At 43.1% G+C, this 14,484-nt stretch overlaps 1 protein-coding gene across 1 annotated transcript in view; it reads right to left on the bottom strand.

The window, feature by feature from the left end:
- Positions 1-3,825: 3,825 nt before the first annotated feature.
- Positions 3,826-14,484, bottom strand: part of LOC100929463 (rho guanine nucleotide exchange factor 18) — a 32,435-nt gene continuing 21,776 nt past the window's right edge. The window contains exons 15-19 of the mRNA XM_023496935.2: positions 11,867-11,914; positions 11,226-11,693; positions 9,663-9,987; positions 8,028-8,150; positions 3,826-7,928 (exon numbers count right to left, since the gene is read on the bottom strand). Coding sequence (XP_023352703.2) covers positions 7,765-7,928; positions 8,028-8,150; positions 9,663-9,987; positions 11,226-11,693; positions 11,867-11,914 — 1,128 coding nt within the window. The 3' untranslated portion in view covers positions 3,826-7,764. The remainder of the gene's footprint in view (positions 7,929-8,027; positions 8,151-9,662; positions 9,988-11,225; positions 11,694-11,866; positions 11,915-14,484) is intronic.

The following is a 14,484-nucleotide window of genomic DNA, read 5'->3' as shown; positions in this document are numbered from 1 at the left end:
GCATTGTTTAAGAAAAAAGAAGTCTTCCCTGACAATCTTCTATCTTTAATTCTTTGACTTGTAATATTTTCTTTAATTTGTGGAGTTTTTATTCTTGTATTAACATTTAATTATTAATTGCATCATTTAGTATTAACATTTAATTATTAATTGCATCATTTATTTAAAAATTTTTGTCAAAAATTTTTGTCAAAAATTTTTGTCATTTATTTAAAATTTTAAAACATCTGTTTTTAGTCTGTAGTTGTTTTTTTTTATCTTTTTATCAAGTTCAAAGTTGCCTTAAGTCTTAAGAGAAAAAGAGGGCTGGCACTTCTCTTCATGTTCCCTTAGTCCCGACCGCCTTTCAGCACAACATGGCTGTCGAGGACCGAGTCCCAAGTGAACTCACTCAACTGATTGGAATGAGAGGCCTAACTAGTTCTCCAAGAGTCAGTCTTAAAATCCCTAGGACTTTCACACTCTTCTCTGAGATTTGCAGACAAACATACATGGACTCACCTGAGATCACTCAGCAAAGCTGGTCAGATTGGCACACCCACAGCTCAGAAGGAAAGACGTTTCTATGATAAAGTGACAGTCACTCCACTCTGGTTGGTGTAAAGACTTTTAAAGCTGGAATGTGTCTTGGAGACGGCCCTTCCTCTCCTGGTATAGATGGATAGGTGAGGGCAGTGTGAAGACACCTCAGCCATTCCTGTGTGCGCACGATGCCCATTTAGAAACTAAATGTGCTTCAGTCCACAACCACTGCTCTTAAGAAACTCAACTCCCAGCAAGTGTAATGGCATAGGGAATCGGAGGCCTGGTCCTGGGTTTGAATCTCACCTCACAACTTGATAACTTTGGGTCCCCAGGACAAACAACCTCTGAGCACTCAGTTATTTTTTTTCCCAATATTTTTTCTATATGTGTTAAATATGGCAAAAAATATTTGTAAATCCAATATAGGCATATGTATGCAATTATCTTGCTGCACAAGAAGAATCAGATCAAAAAGGAAATGAGAGAAAAAATAAAATTCAAGCAAACAACAAAAAGTGAAAATGCTGTTGTGATCCACGCTCAGTTCCCTCATCCTCTCTCTGGGTGCAGATGGCTCTCTATCACAAGATTACTGGAACTGGTCTGAATCATCATTGTTGAAGAGAGCCATGTCCAGCAGAATTGATCATTGTATAATTCTGTTGCCATGTATGATGATCTCCTGGTTCTGCTCATTTCACTCCTGGTTCTGCTCATTTCACTTAACATCAGTTCATATAACTTTCTCCGGGCCTCTCTGAAATCCAGATTTTGAATTTCTAATTCTATCTTCCCTCCAAACCCCCCTCTCTGAGACAATAAGTAATCACAGAGAGGTTATACATGTTTTGATTCTCAGTTATCAAACCTGTAGAAATGGGGATAATTGCAGCATCTGACACCGAGATGCTTTGTAAACCTTAAATATTCCAGGGAGAAGAATGGTGCTGAAAGCACTACCTGCAATCAAAAGGTAATAACAAGCTCCTGGTTTTAGAGGGGAGGCACTTCAGAGCAGTCCCCATGGCTGAAGGCACTGGGCCCAGCCTGCTGCCCACACAGGGGCCACATGTTCCTAGTCGCCTTCCTTAATCATCAGCCGACATTTACACATACAGCTCTAACCCCCTCCACTCTACAGAGGGGGAAAGTGAGGCTGTGCTTCATGTTATAAACTCCCATGTTTTATCAGAACCTTGTCTCAAACAGGAGAGCACTAAATGGCTTCTCGGACCTGGTCCAGCCTACGGGTCATTCCAGAACACAATGGATGGGCTGCTTCCCTGAGAGGGTAATGCAGGGGTTCCTGGGCCTTTTGGTGGGTTCTGTGCTTTGTTCCTGGCCTGAACAAACCATCTTCCCTGGGAAGATTGGTCCTCTCTGGCTCACACAAGCTTCCTTTATAGCATAAAGACCAATTAAAGTCTTCCCCCCTTAAAAGGACCCACTAGCAAGAGTCACGGGCATGGTACCTTCCTTTTGCCTTTTATGCCCGGTCCCTCATGCTTTCCCTCACGAGGTCATTAACATCTGGCTAAGATGTAAGATCTAACACCCCTTGCTGAGCCCCACACGACAGAAATAAATACATTACTCAACCTGTCCTTCCCATTTAAAGGTGCTGGGCTGGCTTTCCGAAAAGTGTTTCTTCAATTTATTAGCCTTCCTTCCCTAAACAAACTGCTTTCATTTTAGCTACTTCCCATCCAATGCTGTCATTGATTTTATTATGTAGTTGTGCTTATGTGTGGCAATCCCCCAATTGAGGTCAGGGCCCCGAGTCTTATTTTCCTTCTTTAAAGCTGAGAGGCTTGAAGTGTCAAAGAATGCTAGAAGGGCAAGTAAATAAGTGATCGTTTCTAGAATCACAAATCCAAACGCAACATTGATTTTTCTTATTATTTCATCACGTGACACACTGAACCAATTAGAAGTTTTAAACAAGACATACCAACTGAACTATGAACTATATCCTACTAGGAACTGTAATTGAGCACTGACATGTACTACTTGTGAATGAGCCACAGTGTTTTGGTTTTGTCATTTATTTTTCTTGATGGCCGAGTTTTGCATATGAATCTCATTTTAAAATGATTTCTTTATAAATGTACTTGTAAAAATGTTTGATGTTTAAATGTTTGAAACGCTTTAAAATGAACTGAAAGCAGACTTACAAAATGAGCAGTACTAAAGTTTATAAAAGCATAAAAAAGATATTTAAATAAATGATGCCGAATACTAAAGAAAATGGGGACCATGATGCTCAAATATTGCCAGAGCATAATTGATGTACATACATCAATTAATGAGTGAATATCAAGCAGTTTGTAAAACACAAACACCAGCTTTTATTATCATAGTACAGTAGTTATTTCACTTTTATTGAATTTCACCTAATCCAAGATAAAATCTTCCCATCAAAGTGGCCTAACGTGGGAGCACCATTAGAATTCAATCAGGCTTGAATAGCACAGTGATGGCTCATGGAATATTCATATTCATCATAAAGCCCCGGAGACTTTCAGTGCCACTAAACTGGGAAGAGGTTTTGGAAGGACAAACTTCACAGAATAAAATATGGGTGGGTGGTGAAGAAATTCCCAGTCCCCAAATTCATGGATCTATTTAAGTATCCCATTATGTAATTGTCACATGTATGGTAGCAGAGGTCATACCTTAGGGTTCCCTGTACAGTCCCAACAGAAGGCGATCAATAAATGATTTTTAAAGAACATTTAGAAAATAGCAGTGCAAAGAAAAACAAATTTGAAAGACTTAAGAACTCTAATCAATACAACAATCAAGTGTTTTCAGAGAACTGAAGAAGTCTGCTGCTCACCTCCCGACACAGGTCATAGACACACCCATAACACAGAATGAGGCTCAAGGTGGAAATTTGTTTTGCCTGCTTTCTTAAGTTTTTTTTTCCCCCCTGGGGTGTGTGTAGATGAAAGAATTTTTTGTTAATCGAAAAGGAGAAAAAATTAAAACCAACCAAATTAAAAAAAAAAAGCCTAAAGCTGAAATAAGTTTGTCCAAGTTCGGAGGTGCAGCATTCTACCTTAAAATAGCCTCTCAAAAGAAAACTACACTGATCATAAATGCATCCCCCTCCAGACAGGGAGGGAATGGAGGATGGACAAGCTGGAGGCAGCACACAGCACCATGAGAGTGAGCAGTCAGCTCTCTACCCAGCTAAATCCAGTTGAGACCACAAGACCAACCATCCCTTGGCAAAGCTAGTCTTTCAGAGCAATATGAAACTGATACTCAGACACAATTTAACTTGAGACACAGAGCTTATTTTAGTAATTTTTTTATTGCTAGAAATCAGTACTTGGGTTCCAAGGTTGTTCTGAAATCGTGCTGTCGAGAGCCAGCATAAAAAAATTATTAAAAAAAAAACAAACAAAACCAAAAAAACCACAAAAACCCCAAAACAAAACAACAAACCAGGAAGTGAACCTAAGATCACAATACAATTAACGAAGTGCACGAGTCAACAGATGTATTAACATGTGCTTATCCATCAATTTTACAAATAAAATTAGATACTAACAAGAAGTGATGGGGATACCATTGGCAGGGACATGACTATTTACAACCGTGCCTTCTAGCAGAACTGAGAAATCTCCTCAACTTCAGGGAAGAAGACAATCCTCTTGGAGGTTTGGATTGAAATCCCCTGAACCTCCTATCATGATTATTCACGAGATCACAAAGTCACTGGACTAGAACTAAAACTAAACAGCATCAAACTATCACAGCTCAGTAAAGAATTATTACGTGAGCGCAGCAATAGAATTACAGACAAGTCATTTTCCTTCCAAAATCAAACAAATTTAAAGTAAACATTTCTAAAGTGCTCCGATACTTCAGTACAAAAATATAAAACACTGATTATAAACATGGCACAATGAAATTTAATGTGTAGTACATGTATTTCAAAGGGCAACGAGAATCACTGATGGAAAGGGTTTTTAAAAATGGTAAAAACAGTTTTTCTCTCAGAACTTTGCTTGCTGGGCAGGACCTACCACCATAACAGAAACTGAAATCAATGCTGACTCATGATTGTATAATCGTTCCTTCAAGGAGAGGATGGGGGTGGGGAGAGAGGAGATAGGGAGACACAAGGTCCCAAGTGTTAGGGACTCGTTTCTGGGCTGACAGCAAACAATGTTCCAAGTGCCAGAAAGGTTTCCCTTATTAGAGTGAAGGTGAGAAGGAAGGTTTCTGCTTTTGGTCCCTTCTGCAAGTTCATATGGGAAAAGTTTTAGCAAAAGCAGAACCTGGCCTGTCCTGCCCACTCAAGTAAAGCTCAGGTGTGCTGTGGGAAGATCTCTTCACCAGGTGCCATGCTGGCGGATGCAGCAAGACAAGGGCCATCAGTCTTTATGTGGGGGGATGGGGGATGGAAGACATGTCCACAGAACCACAGGGAACAAAAGGGACTACAAAAGGGACTCCGATCACAGGACGCTTTAAGAAAGACAGACTACCTCACTCTGGCACCAAGAGCTCGAGCTCTCCTTTCTCTGGCCCATTCTCTCCCCACCTTCCACTGGGCCTAGATGCAGCATCAATGGCAGAACCTCTCAATCAGGACAGGACTTGGAAAGCAGGCACCTGGCCACGTCCCCCTTGTAGTAAGGAGACAGAGGTCCCCGCATAGGCCCTGGAAGGAGCCCCTTTTGGAAGCAACTTCCTTTCCTATTGTCTTGCCTGTCTGGCTTTGAACAACTGAACTACTGAATCCGATTTTGATTCAAAGAACTAAAAAATCTCTCCCAGCTCCACTGACAAATCTATTGTGGAACCCATGTGCATGTGTGTTTGGGGCTGGATTTCCCTGTGAGTATGGGTTGATAATAAGGAGACAGGAGACTTTTACGTGGCCTGCAGACTGTGGACTTGCTGGAAACATACCTATTCCAGAGATGAATTGAGTTCCTGCGATAGGGCCTATAACTTTTATTGTGGGCTGATGATTACAGTGCTTAAACTCTTCAGTTGTCCTTAAATTGGAGGTTTGGGGAAATGAGTTGGGATTCTTCCCTGGGTATGACAGGTTACAGTCCAAACCCCCCAAACTTGGAACAGCCGGCCATCAGCCCAATAAGTCCCACACCAGAACCCTCCAAGGAGGCATCTGCAAGTCCAGAGTTTGAGCCAAAGCTGTGATATGGCTATAGATGGAAGCAGACAGAAATGATGTTTAACCACCCCCCTAACATTGGATTTTAAAGTTATTTTCCCCCCAGGTGTCCAAAAGAACCATAGGCAAACAACTTCATTTCCATGACACTGGGCTGGGATTAATTTAGAGAAAGACTTGATTCAAATCTAGCCTCTGCTATTTCCTCCCAATGTTGGCTGCAGTTTCCTCACTGGTGAGGTTATTGAGCTAATGTGTCTCTGGTCACTTCCAGTTATAAACTACAAAACTACCCCCAAACTGAAGGGAGGAGAGAGGAGAAAACTTCACACCAACAACACTTTACTGTAAATCACCTTTCCCAATAGCTTCTGTTTTGTGCTAGCCACTAACACTTTCCTGGCACCCAACCACCCAGGTGATTCTCTCTACAGGAAACTTCAAATCATTTGCCAGCTCTTTTAGACAGATGAGAGTATGTATTGGTTACATGCTCCTTAACCACTGAGAATCAACACAAAATGTTTCTTCAGTTTCTGCTGCTTTGTTTAGCTATTACTAAATATTAATTTTTAATGACAATATTCTAAGACTAATACCTAAAAAAAAAAAAAAAAAAAAGCATTTGTCCCCCTTTCAGAGCCACACCGGGTCACTTCCTGAGGGTGACTAGCCCGGTATACAACCCAACATTCTGCTTCTCCAGGGGGCAATGGCAGGGAATGGGGCACACAAAGAGGAAGTTGCTGTTGCTAAGAAGCAGCTTCATGGCCCGATAGTTTGGTTTCCCCAGGTTGCCTTATGCCACCTGCTGAGGGCCTGCAGTTTCTACAGATCCCCCGACAACATCAAGCTCCGCCTCAGGTAAACCCCCAGGCATTCATCTGCAGAAGCACTTTCCCCTACCGTGGGGTCCGTGATAATAAGAAGCCCCCACAAGGATTGGGCACAAAGCTGCCATAAAGTCACATAAAGATACTTCTGTCTGAACAGCCAAGTTCATTTTCTTCACCATATCAAATTCAGAAAGAGGAGATTCCAAAGTAATAATACAACGGTTTGCCAATGAGAACTCCATTTTGTTACATGTGTCTCCATGCTCATCTGTGGAGACATCAGGACCTCGACAGCCACCTGCATGATAATAAATGCCTCCGCTGGCAGGGCGCCCGCTGTAACAACCTGGACTACGTTACAGAAGGATTATCGAAGACGGTAACCTATTGCACTCTCAACCTTGCTAATAACTTTTTTTAGATTTAGCATCTTCATCAATGATCAGGAAAATATCCCAATCTTAGGTTCACTATGAACCAACAAATAATTTGCTTTGGGAATCTGCACCACACCCAGCAAAGCCTCAGAAGCGGAGATGAGCTTAAGGCTCCTTTTCTGAAGATGGACAGCACTGATGGCCAGTCTGGACAGCCAAGGTGGGCTGCTAGCACCACCTCCCCCAGAATGGACACATTTCCTAAGTTGGCCTCTGGGCCTTAAAACTATTACTTGGCCTCCTGTATTCCAAGTCCGCCTGCCAGCTCACACACAGGCCGAGAACCCCAGGACCTAACTGCTTTCTCAAACTACATCTAACGGCCACAGCTCTGTAAAACCAGATTGAAAATAGATTTCTCTCTTACCCAAACGGGGTCCTATTATTTAGAATAGCTCCTTAGTTCATTTATAGTTCAACTTCCAATTAAAACTTTTTTCTAAAAAGATATTAAAAACTTTATCAGGGAATCACTGCAAATTCACCAAAAAGAGCATATTATGGTAGATGGCAACATATCCATAGATTTGGAATTGAGACACCCAGGCCATGTTTGAGTCCATAGTGGTTATGCCTGAAAAAGAGACAAGCGGGTGCCCACATTGTCTCAATGACCCCTTGGAGTCCCCAGGAGGGCGCTGACCATGTGAAGGAAAACCTAGCTCCATCTGAAGAGCCCATCTGAAGGGGATGTCATTCTGGAAGAGACAAGAGATGGCAATCAGCACTGGCCCTCTGTTTTCCTGGAGACTCCATGGAAACCTTCTCCAAGGGAATTGGCACCAGGTGCATCCTGCACAACAGCAGTTCAGAAAAAGATAACATCTTCCTTGTTGGCGTCGTCTTCAGAAGCGGGCCGCAGGGGCGGCTGGGCCGGGGGCGAGAGGTGCGGGGCGCTGCTCGGCCTGAACATGTTTCCTGAGCCCAGAGGAGAGATCTCTGAGGTCTGGATGTCTGCTGGGACACACGACTCTGAAAAACACCGGATCCCGAGTCAGCAGTCACCTCTGTCCCAGGAGCCCCCCCCGAAAACCTTCATCAGCCCTCGGCCGCTCCCTGCCAAGGCCTTACCCTGATGCACAATGATGCTCTGGCCTGTCAGGGCAGGACCCGGGGCCTGGCGGGCTTTCATAGTGTTTTCGTCTTTGCCCATAAACTTGCTGAGCATCAGCTGCTGTTTTAGGTCAAAGGAGGCTGGGGGGAAAAAGGAGAGGGATTTGCAGGGGCTCTTTCAGATGATCTCTGCCCTCCCTGGCCTCCCATGGCCGGGGCTCCATGAAGACACCAGTTTCTGGACAGAAACCCTTTCAATGACTCTGCCAATACCCAAGCCGAGATGGGAGAGAGGGAGCACATGTGGCCATATGCCACCAGGCCAAGTCAGGAGTCACTTCCCCACCTTGGAAGCCCCTCCTGAATCTGTCTCCATCGCAAATTCACATGCAAGTAAGACAAAGCATACAGAGGCTCCCTGGTCTAGAGTTCTGTGCTGGAACCTACCGGTGGCTGTTGTAGTCTCTTCCCCTCCCTCCCCCCCCCCAAGCAATCAGGCTTAAGTGACTTGCCCAGGGTCACACAGCCAGGAAGTATTAAGTGTCTGAGACCTAAGTTCCTGGCCATGTTAAGTGTCTGAGGTCACATTTGAACTCGGGTCCTCCCAACTTCAGGTCTGGTGCTCTACCCACTGCTCCCCCTGGCTTGCCTGTTGTAGTCTTTCAATACTGACTTCTGTGGGACACGGTCCCGCCATGACTCTCCTCCCTCCCAGCAGTAACTGTACCTGACAATCTACCCTATGCGTGTCTCAAACGAGATAAAAGCCTTAGGAACAAGAAGGTATGAGCTGGGCTTCCTCCGCAGGATACCCCTCCCCTCCACCACAGCTTCAAGCCTGGCTCCTGAGGGGAGGGAAGCTCAGGCTGTGAGCCGGACTCACTAAATCCGGGTCTGCTCGGGGAACCACAAAACAAGGGCTGCAGCTGCCCAGCCACACTTAGGGCGCGACCGCGGCCGGGAGCCGAGGCGTCACTCGGCTCTGCGGCCACAGAGAGGGCGGCCCCCCGAGCCGGCCTGTCTGTAGCACAGCTAAGGAGGAATTCTAAGAAGAGGCTTTCACATTGTGAAAGCCACATTGTGGCTTTAGTCTTGCCTCTCACTGGCAGAGATCACAACCTTAAATTAAATCCCAGGGACAAATATAGCTTTAGTTTTTATTTTTACAACTGTAAAAGCTGATTCAGTGCCTGAGACTTAGGTTAACTCATCTGAGGACTTCCCACTCTTACAGATATCTCCCCCTCCTTCTCAGTGACCAAGACAGAAAAAAGAGATGTCTCTAAATGAGTGACCTAGGAGGGTTCCAGGTTAAAAGATTCCCTTTTTCTTCAAAGCTCTTCTTTTAAAGAATAAGCCTGTTTCAATCTTTACTGATCGAATTCCCCAATTAACTATATTCAACAACCACAATGACTTTCAATTCCTCTCCAGGCTACTTCCCTGCCCACTAGTGACTGGTTCCTCTTCTATCCCAGGAAAATGGCCAATGAGCCTCCTCAGGTTCAGTGAGGGAAGTGGTCACAGGGCATTAGTCACTAGCTGGGGTCACCAACAGGGAGCCCAACCGCCCTCCCCCCTGGCTGCCCAGACTGTCCAAAGGGCTTTGTGCTCTGTACATTCTGAGAGCACTGAGGGGGAACCAACACTCACTGGAGCTGTCAGAGCGCTGGGAGGCTTTGCTCTTCCCTCCCTTCTCCTTGCTCCCTTTTGTGAGCACGGCCAGCTTGGTGGGGATCTGCTGCTGGACGGCAGCTTGCTTCTGGATCTGGTTGGTGGCGCTCAGGAGCTGGATGGGCACGTCGCTCTTCACCAGGCGGCCCTCCGTGGCCGTGCTGTCCCGACGAGCCACCTCGGGGCGCTCCGCGTAGTCAGGGCCGCACAGCAGGGTGCTGGTCCTCACCAGGGGCTTGGCCAGCTGCACGGCCCCCTCGAGGCCCTCGCCGTTGAAACTCGAGGAGGTACTAAGGGTGTGGCCCTACAAGAGAAAAGTCTGCTGACTCAGCCTGAGCAATCAGGGCCATCCCCGCTGCCTCCCCAGCCCATCAGGGAAGGCTGCCTCGAGGCAGAACCCCAAAGCCCTGCAGCTCTTCCAAGTGGCAGTTAACCTCTCCATCTAATACCTGGTAGTACAGCTTCTAGAGTATATGGCCTCTTTTCTGTACTAAATGGAACAATGGGCAGGGATCAAGATTTGTACCCTTCCTTATCTTCCAGAGCCTAGACACTCCAAAATTTTGGATAAGAGAATTTTCCCCTAGGATTCTTCAGGACATCCAGATTATGCTCTGGTTCACTTCAATAATTGTTGACTAACAAACTTTAAGACTGTGATTAATTTTCTAAATCTCTTATTACTTAGAACTTCTTTCTTAAGCCAGATTTTCAATCATGAAACCATACTGATCCTGAGCTAGAAAGGGCCTTAACATGTTAAAAAAAGTCTGCCAAACAACAAAATCAATGATAAAATTCTACATCACATTAATTTGACAGTTAGTATACATTTAGAAAAGGAAAGTGTGGTCACAAAGAAGCAGTGTGGCAGATCCCCACTAAGCTTGCTCTGCTCCTGAAAGAAAGGTGGGCAGCCAAGTGTTTCCCCTTAGAGCAGAACAACCTACTTCCTTGTATCCCACTGTTATTAAAGTGATAAAACAAGGGAATGTAGCAGTTACAGTATGATTGGACATTTAGCAAAGTAAATGATGATACAAGTATATGGATTTGGAATTGGCTGAGTGGCTAGGCCCAAAGAGTTTTATTGGAAGGTGGTTTCCAGTGGTGTGGCCCAAGGATATATGCTATTTAATATTTTTATCAACAATTTGAACAAAGTCACATCAGATATATATATACATGACAAAAAGCTGGAAGGATTGGCTGACACACTGGATGACAGGGTAAGGAATTAAAAACTAGCCTACATCAAAAGATCAATGAGTCAACAATGGGAAATAGCAATTAGTCTATCTTGAAGTTGTGCAATTGGCCTTTTTAAATATACATTTAGTATGATTTTTCAGTTATCCTTTTTGAATTTCATAATAGATTCAGTTTTAGTACTTCCTTCTACCAGATCTATTGTCAAAACCAGAAATTTCTATCTGTACCTGATGAGAAAAAGTTCAAATTCAGCCAAAGAATAGTATGAAGAATTACCTCTTCCCAAGTCCTCTCAAAACCAAACCCTCTAAAAGAACATGAGTGCCTCACCTCCAGCCCTTCGGGAAGTACTGTGCCAGGCAAGGTGTTCTGCTTCTTTAATTTTTTCAGAAGTTCAAGCCTCTCCTTTTCCTTCTCCACAGCTCGCTGGGACTCACGGAGCCTCTCCAGGTCATGCTGGTAGGCCTCGCGCTGCCGGTCCAGCTCTTCTTTGTCCTGGGTCAGCCGCTCCCTGAATTGCTGGGACTCACTCTCCCTCTCCTGCAGCCGGGCTTCAGTGTATTCCAGTTCTTTCTGCTGTCGGCTGCGCTCACGCTCCCAGCGTTGCTGTTCCTGCTTGAGTTGGTTCTGAAGCTTCTGTACATTGGCCAGTTCTTCTCTCTGCTTCTCAAAGTTTCGCTGTTTCTCTTGTTCTAACAGGAAGTTTCCACGTGTTGACTGCAATCTACATTGCTTTTCTCGGTCAAGGATCGTGGCCCTCTGCATTTCAATGTAGCTGTCCTGCTGAGCAACCACTGCCTGAAAGACCCAGCACAAAGTACTGTTAGAGAGACTCAGGACCATAGGGGCCTCCGCTAAACAAGATAGGGTTTCTGTCACCAAAAAACGATGGAAAACTATGGCCTCTCTTAGATTACAAGTTATATAAAAACAAGCAGTTAATTATGCCTTTTTAAAATATCTATGTTTACCTGAAGATTGGAAAGCAGCTTTGATAGTGTGTGTATTCTCTTTAAAAGCTGCGGAAAAAAGAAGAAAAGAAAGGTTTTTAGAAGAAAACGTCATTGGCTTGAATCTGTATTTAAGTAGGGGAGGAGAAACAACAATGAACATTTATCAAGTCACTATTGCTAGCTGTTGGTGACGCTACAAAATTTAGCTAATGGAGCTAAGTCTAGCAGAAAAATAAGTCATCCACTGCCCCATGAAAGTCTAAGTACCCTTAGTGATATGGTGAAGTCATCACTGATCAAAGGGATCAGGGAAGGTATATAAAAGAGGTGGCAGTTGACATGGGCCAGATGAAGATGGCAAGCATTACAGGTACAAGAACTCGAGGCACCTGGGAGAGTACTATGCATATTTTCATATTTAGACTCAAGTCCAGTTTTAAGGGGAAGCAGAGTGTGAGAAAGAGTAATAGAAAGCAAAGCTGGAAAGAGAGAATGGTGGATGCTACAGGATAGAAAGCTTTGCTTATTCGGCACAAAAGCTGGAACCGAGTGCAGCCATTATCAGAGTAATGAGATTTGGGCATAAGGAGATGCTTCTGGGATATGGAGAAAGGCTGGGCTGTAGCACAGATGAAGGGGAGATGGGAAGTAGTAGCTCAGGTGGCTGATAATAAGGACTTGTACTAACTAGGGTGGGAGCACAGGGATGATGCCGAGCATGCTGTGGCAATGAAATCAGAAGGCAAAAAAATGGGAAACTGGGTGAACAGACGTATCTAACAGAAACGGTGATAGGAGGGAGAAATAAATTTAAGTTTGGTTTAGAACATCCTAGTAGATGAAGAAAAATCTTACAAGAAATTTTTAAACCAACACTAGAGAGAGCATAGGAATAAATGGAGTTTTTCTTAAAATTGATAAGTAGTGTCTATCTAAAATCATCAGCAAGCATTATAGGTAATGGGGAACAGCTTAGAAGCGTTCCCAGTAAGATCAGGGATGAAACCAGATTGCCCACTATCACCACTATTATTCAATATTGTACTAGAAATGTTAGCTTTACAGGATGAATACAGAGAGGCTTGGAGAGACTTACATGAACTGATGCTAAGTGAAATGAGCAGAACCAGGAGATCATTTATATACTTCAACAATAATACTACATGATGATCAATTCTGATGGAAGTGGCTCTCTTCAACAATGAGAGGATCCAAATCAGTTCCAATTGATCAGTGATGAATAGAAGCAGCTACACCCAGCATAAGAACACGGGGAAATGAGTGTGGACCACAACATAGCATCTGCACTCTTTCTGTTGTTGTTTGCTTGCATTTTTGTTTTTCTTCCCAGGTTATTTTTACCTTCTTTCTAAATCCAATTTTTCTTGTGCAACAAGTAACTGTATAAATATGTATACATATATTGTACTTAATATATACTTTAACATGTTTTAACACCTATGGGGCTGCCTGCCATCTAGGGGAAGGGGTGGAGGGAAGGAGGGGAAAATTTAGAACAGAAGTGTCTGCAAGGATCAATGTTGAAAAATTACCCATGCATATGTTTTGTCAATAAAAAGCTCTGATAATAAAAAAGAAATGTTAGCTTTAGCAATAAGAGAAGAAAAAGAAATGAAAGGAATTAAAGTAGGTAATAAAGAAACAACCTATTACTCTTTGAAAATGAAATGATATATTTAGAGAATCCTAGAGAATCAACTAAAAAACTACCAGAAACAACAATTTTAGCAAAGTTGCAAGATATAAATCTTCATTAGCATCAGCATTTCTATATATTACTGACAAAGTCCAGCTGTAAGAAATAGAGAAATCCCATTTAAAGTAACTGTAGATAGCATAAAATATTTGGGAGTCTATCAGCCAAGACAAAACCAGCAACTGTAAAAACACAATTAAAAAACACTTTTCACACAAATAAAGTTAGATTTAAACAAATGGAAGAATATCAAGTGCTCATGGGTAGGCTGAGCTAATATTTAAAAAAGGCAATTCTACCTAAATTAATCTACTTATTCAGTGCCATATCAAAATGTCAAGATTTTTACTTTATAGAGCTAGAAAAAAAAATATTGTTTTAAAACCCTTTTAAATTAACATTTATTTTTTCCTACTCACTCTCCTTCTCTACAAAAAGAAAAAACCTTATGACAAACATGAATAATGAAGCAAGGGCAGCCTCTAAGGCGACATCTTCCTAACTTTAAATCTGGCCTTAGACACTTACTAAGGGCAAGGCACTTAACCCTGTCTGCCTCAGATTCCTCATCTATAAAATAAGCTGGAGAAGGAAATCGCAAACCACTCCAGTACCTTTGCCAAGAAAATCCCAAATGGGGTCAAGAAGAGTTGGACATGACTGAGAAACAACATAGTAAAGCAAAGCAGAGGTACACATTGGCTACATCCAAAATACTTCTCAGTTTTCTGTCAGGAGATGAAATGAAGGTTGGAATTCAGAAGAAGGGTCAAGATGAGAAAGGTATAGAAATTATGGCCACAGAGCTAGAAGTTAAAGTCCTGAGATTTAAAAAGACTGTTTAAGGAGAGAACATAGAAAAAAAGGCTTTTGTGTGAAAATTCGCATCCACAACTCAGAAAAAAGACCAGGAATCAGG

Source organism: Sarcophilus harrisii, chromosome 1, assembly GCF_902635505.1.
Source record: "Sarcophilus harrisii chromosome 1, mSarHar1.11, whole genome shotgun sequence".
NCBI lineage: Eukaryota > Metazoa > Chordata > Mammalia > Dasyuromorphia > Dasyuridae > Sarcophilus > Sarcophilus harrisii.
The sequence above is the reverse complement of the archived record's forward strand: the minus strand, read 5'-3'. Positions and strand labels throughout refer to the sequence as shown.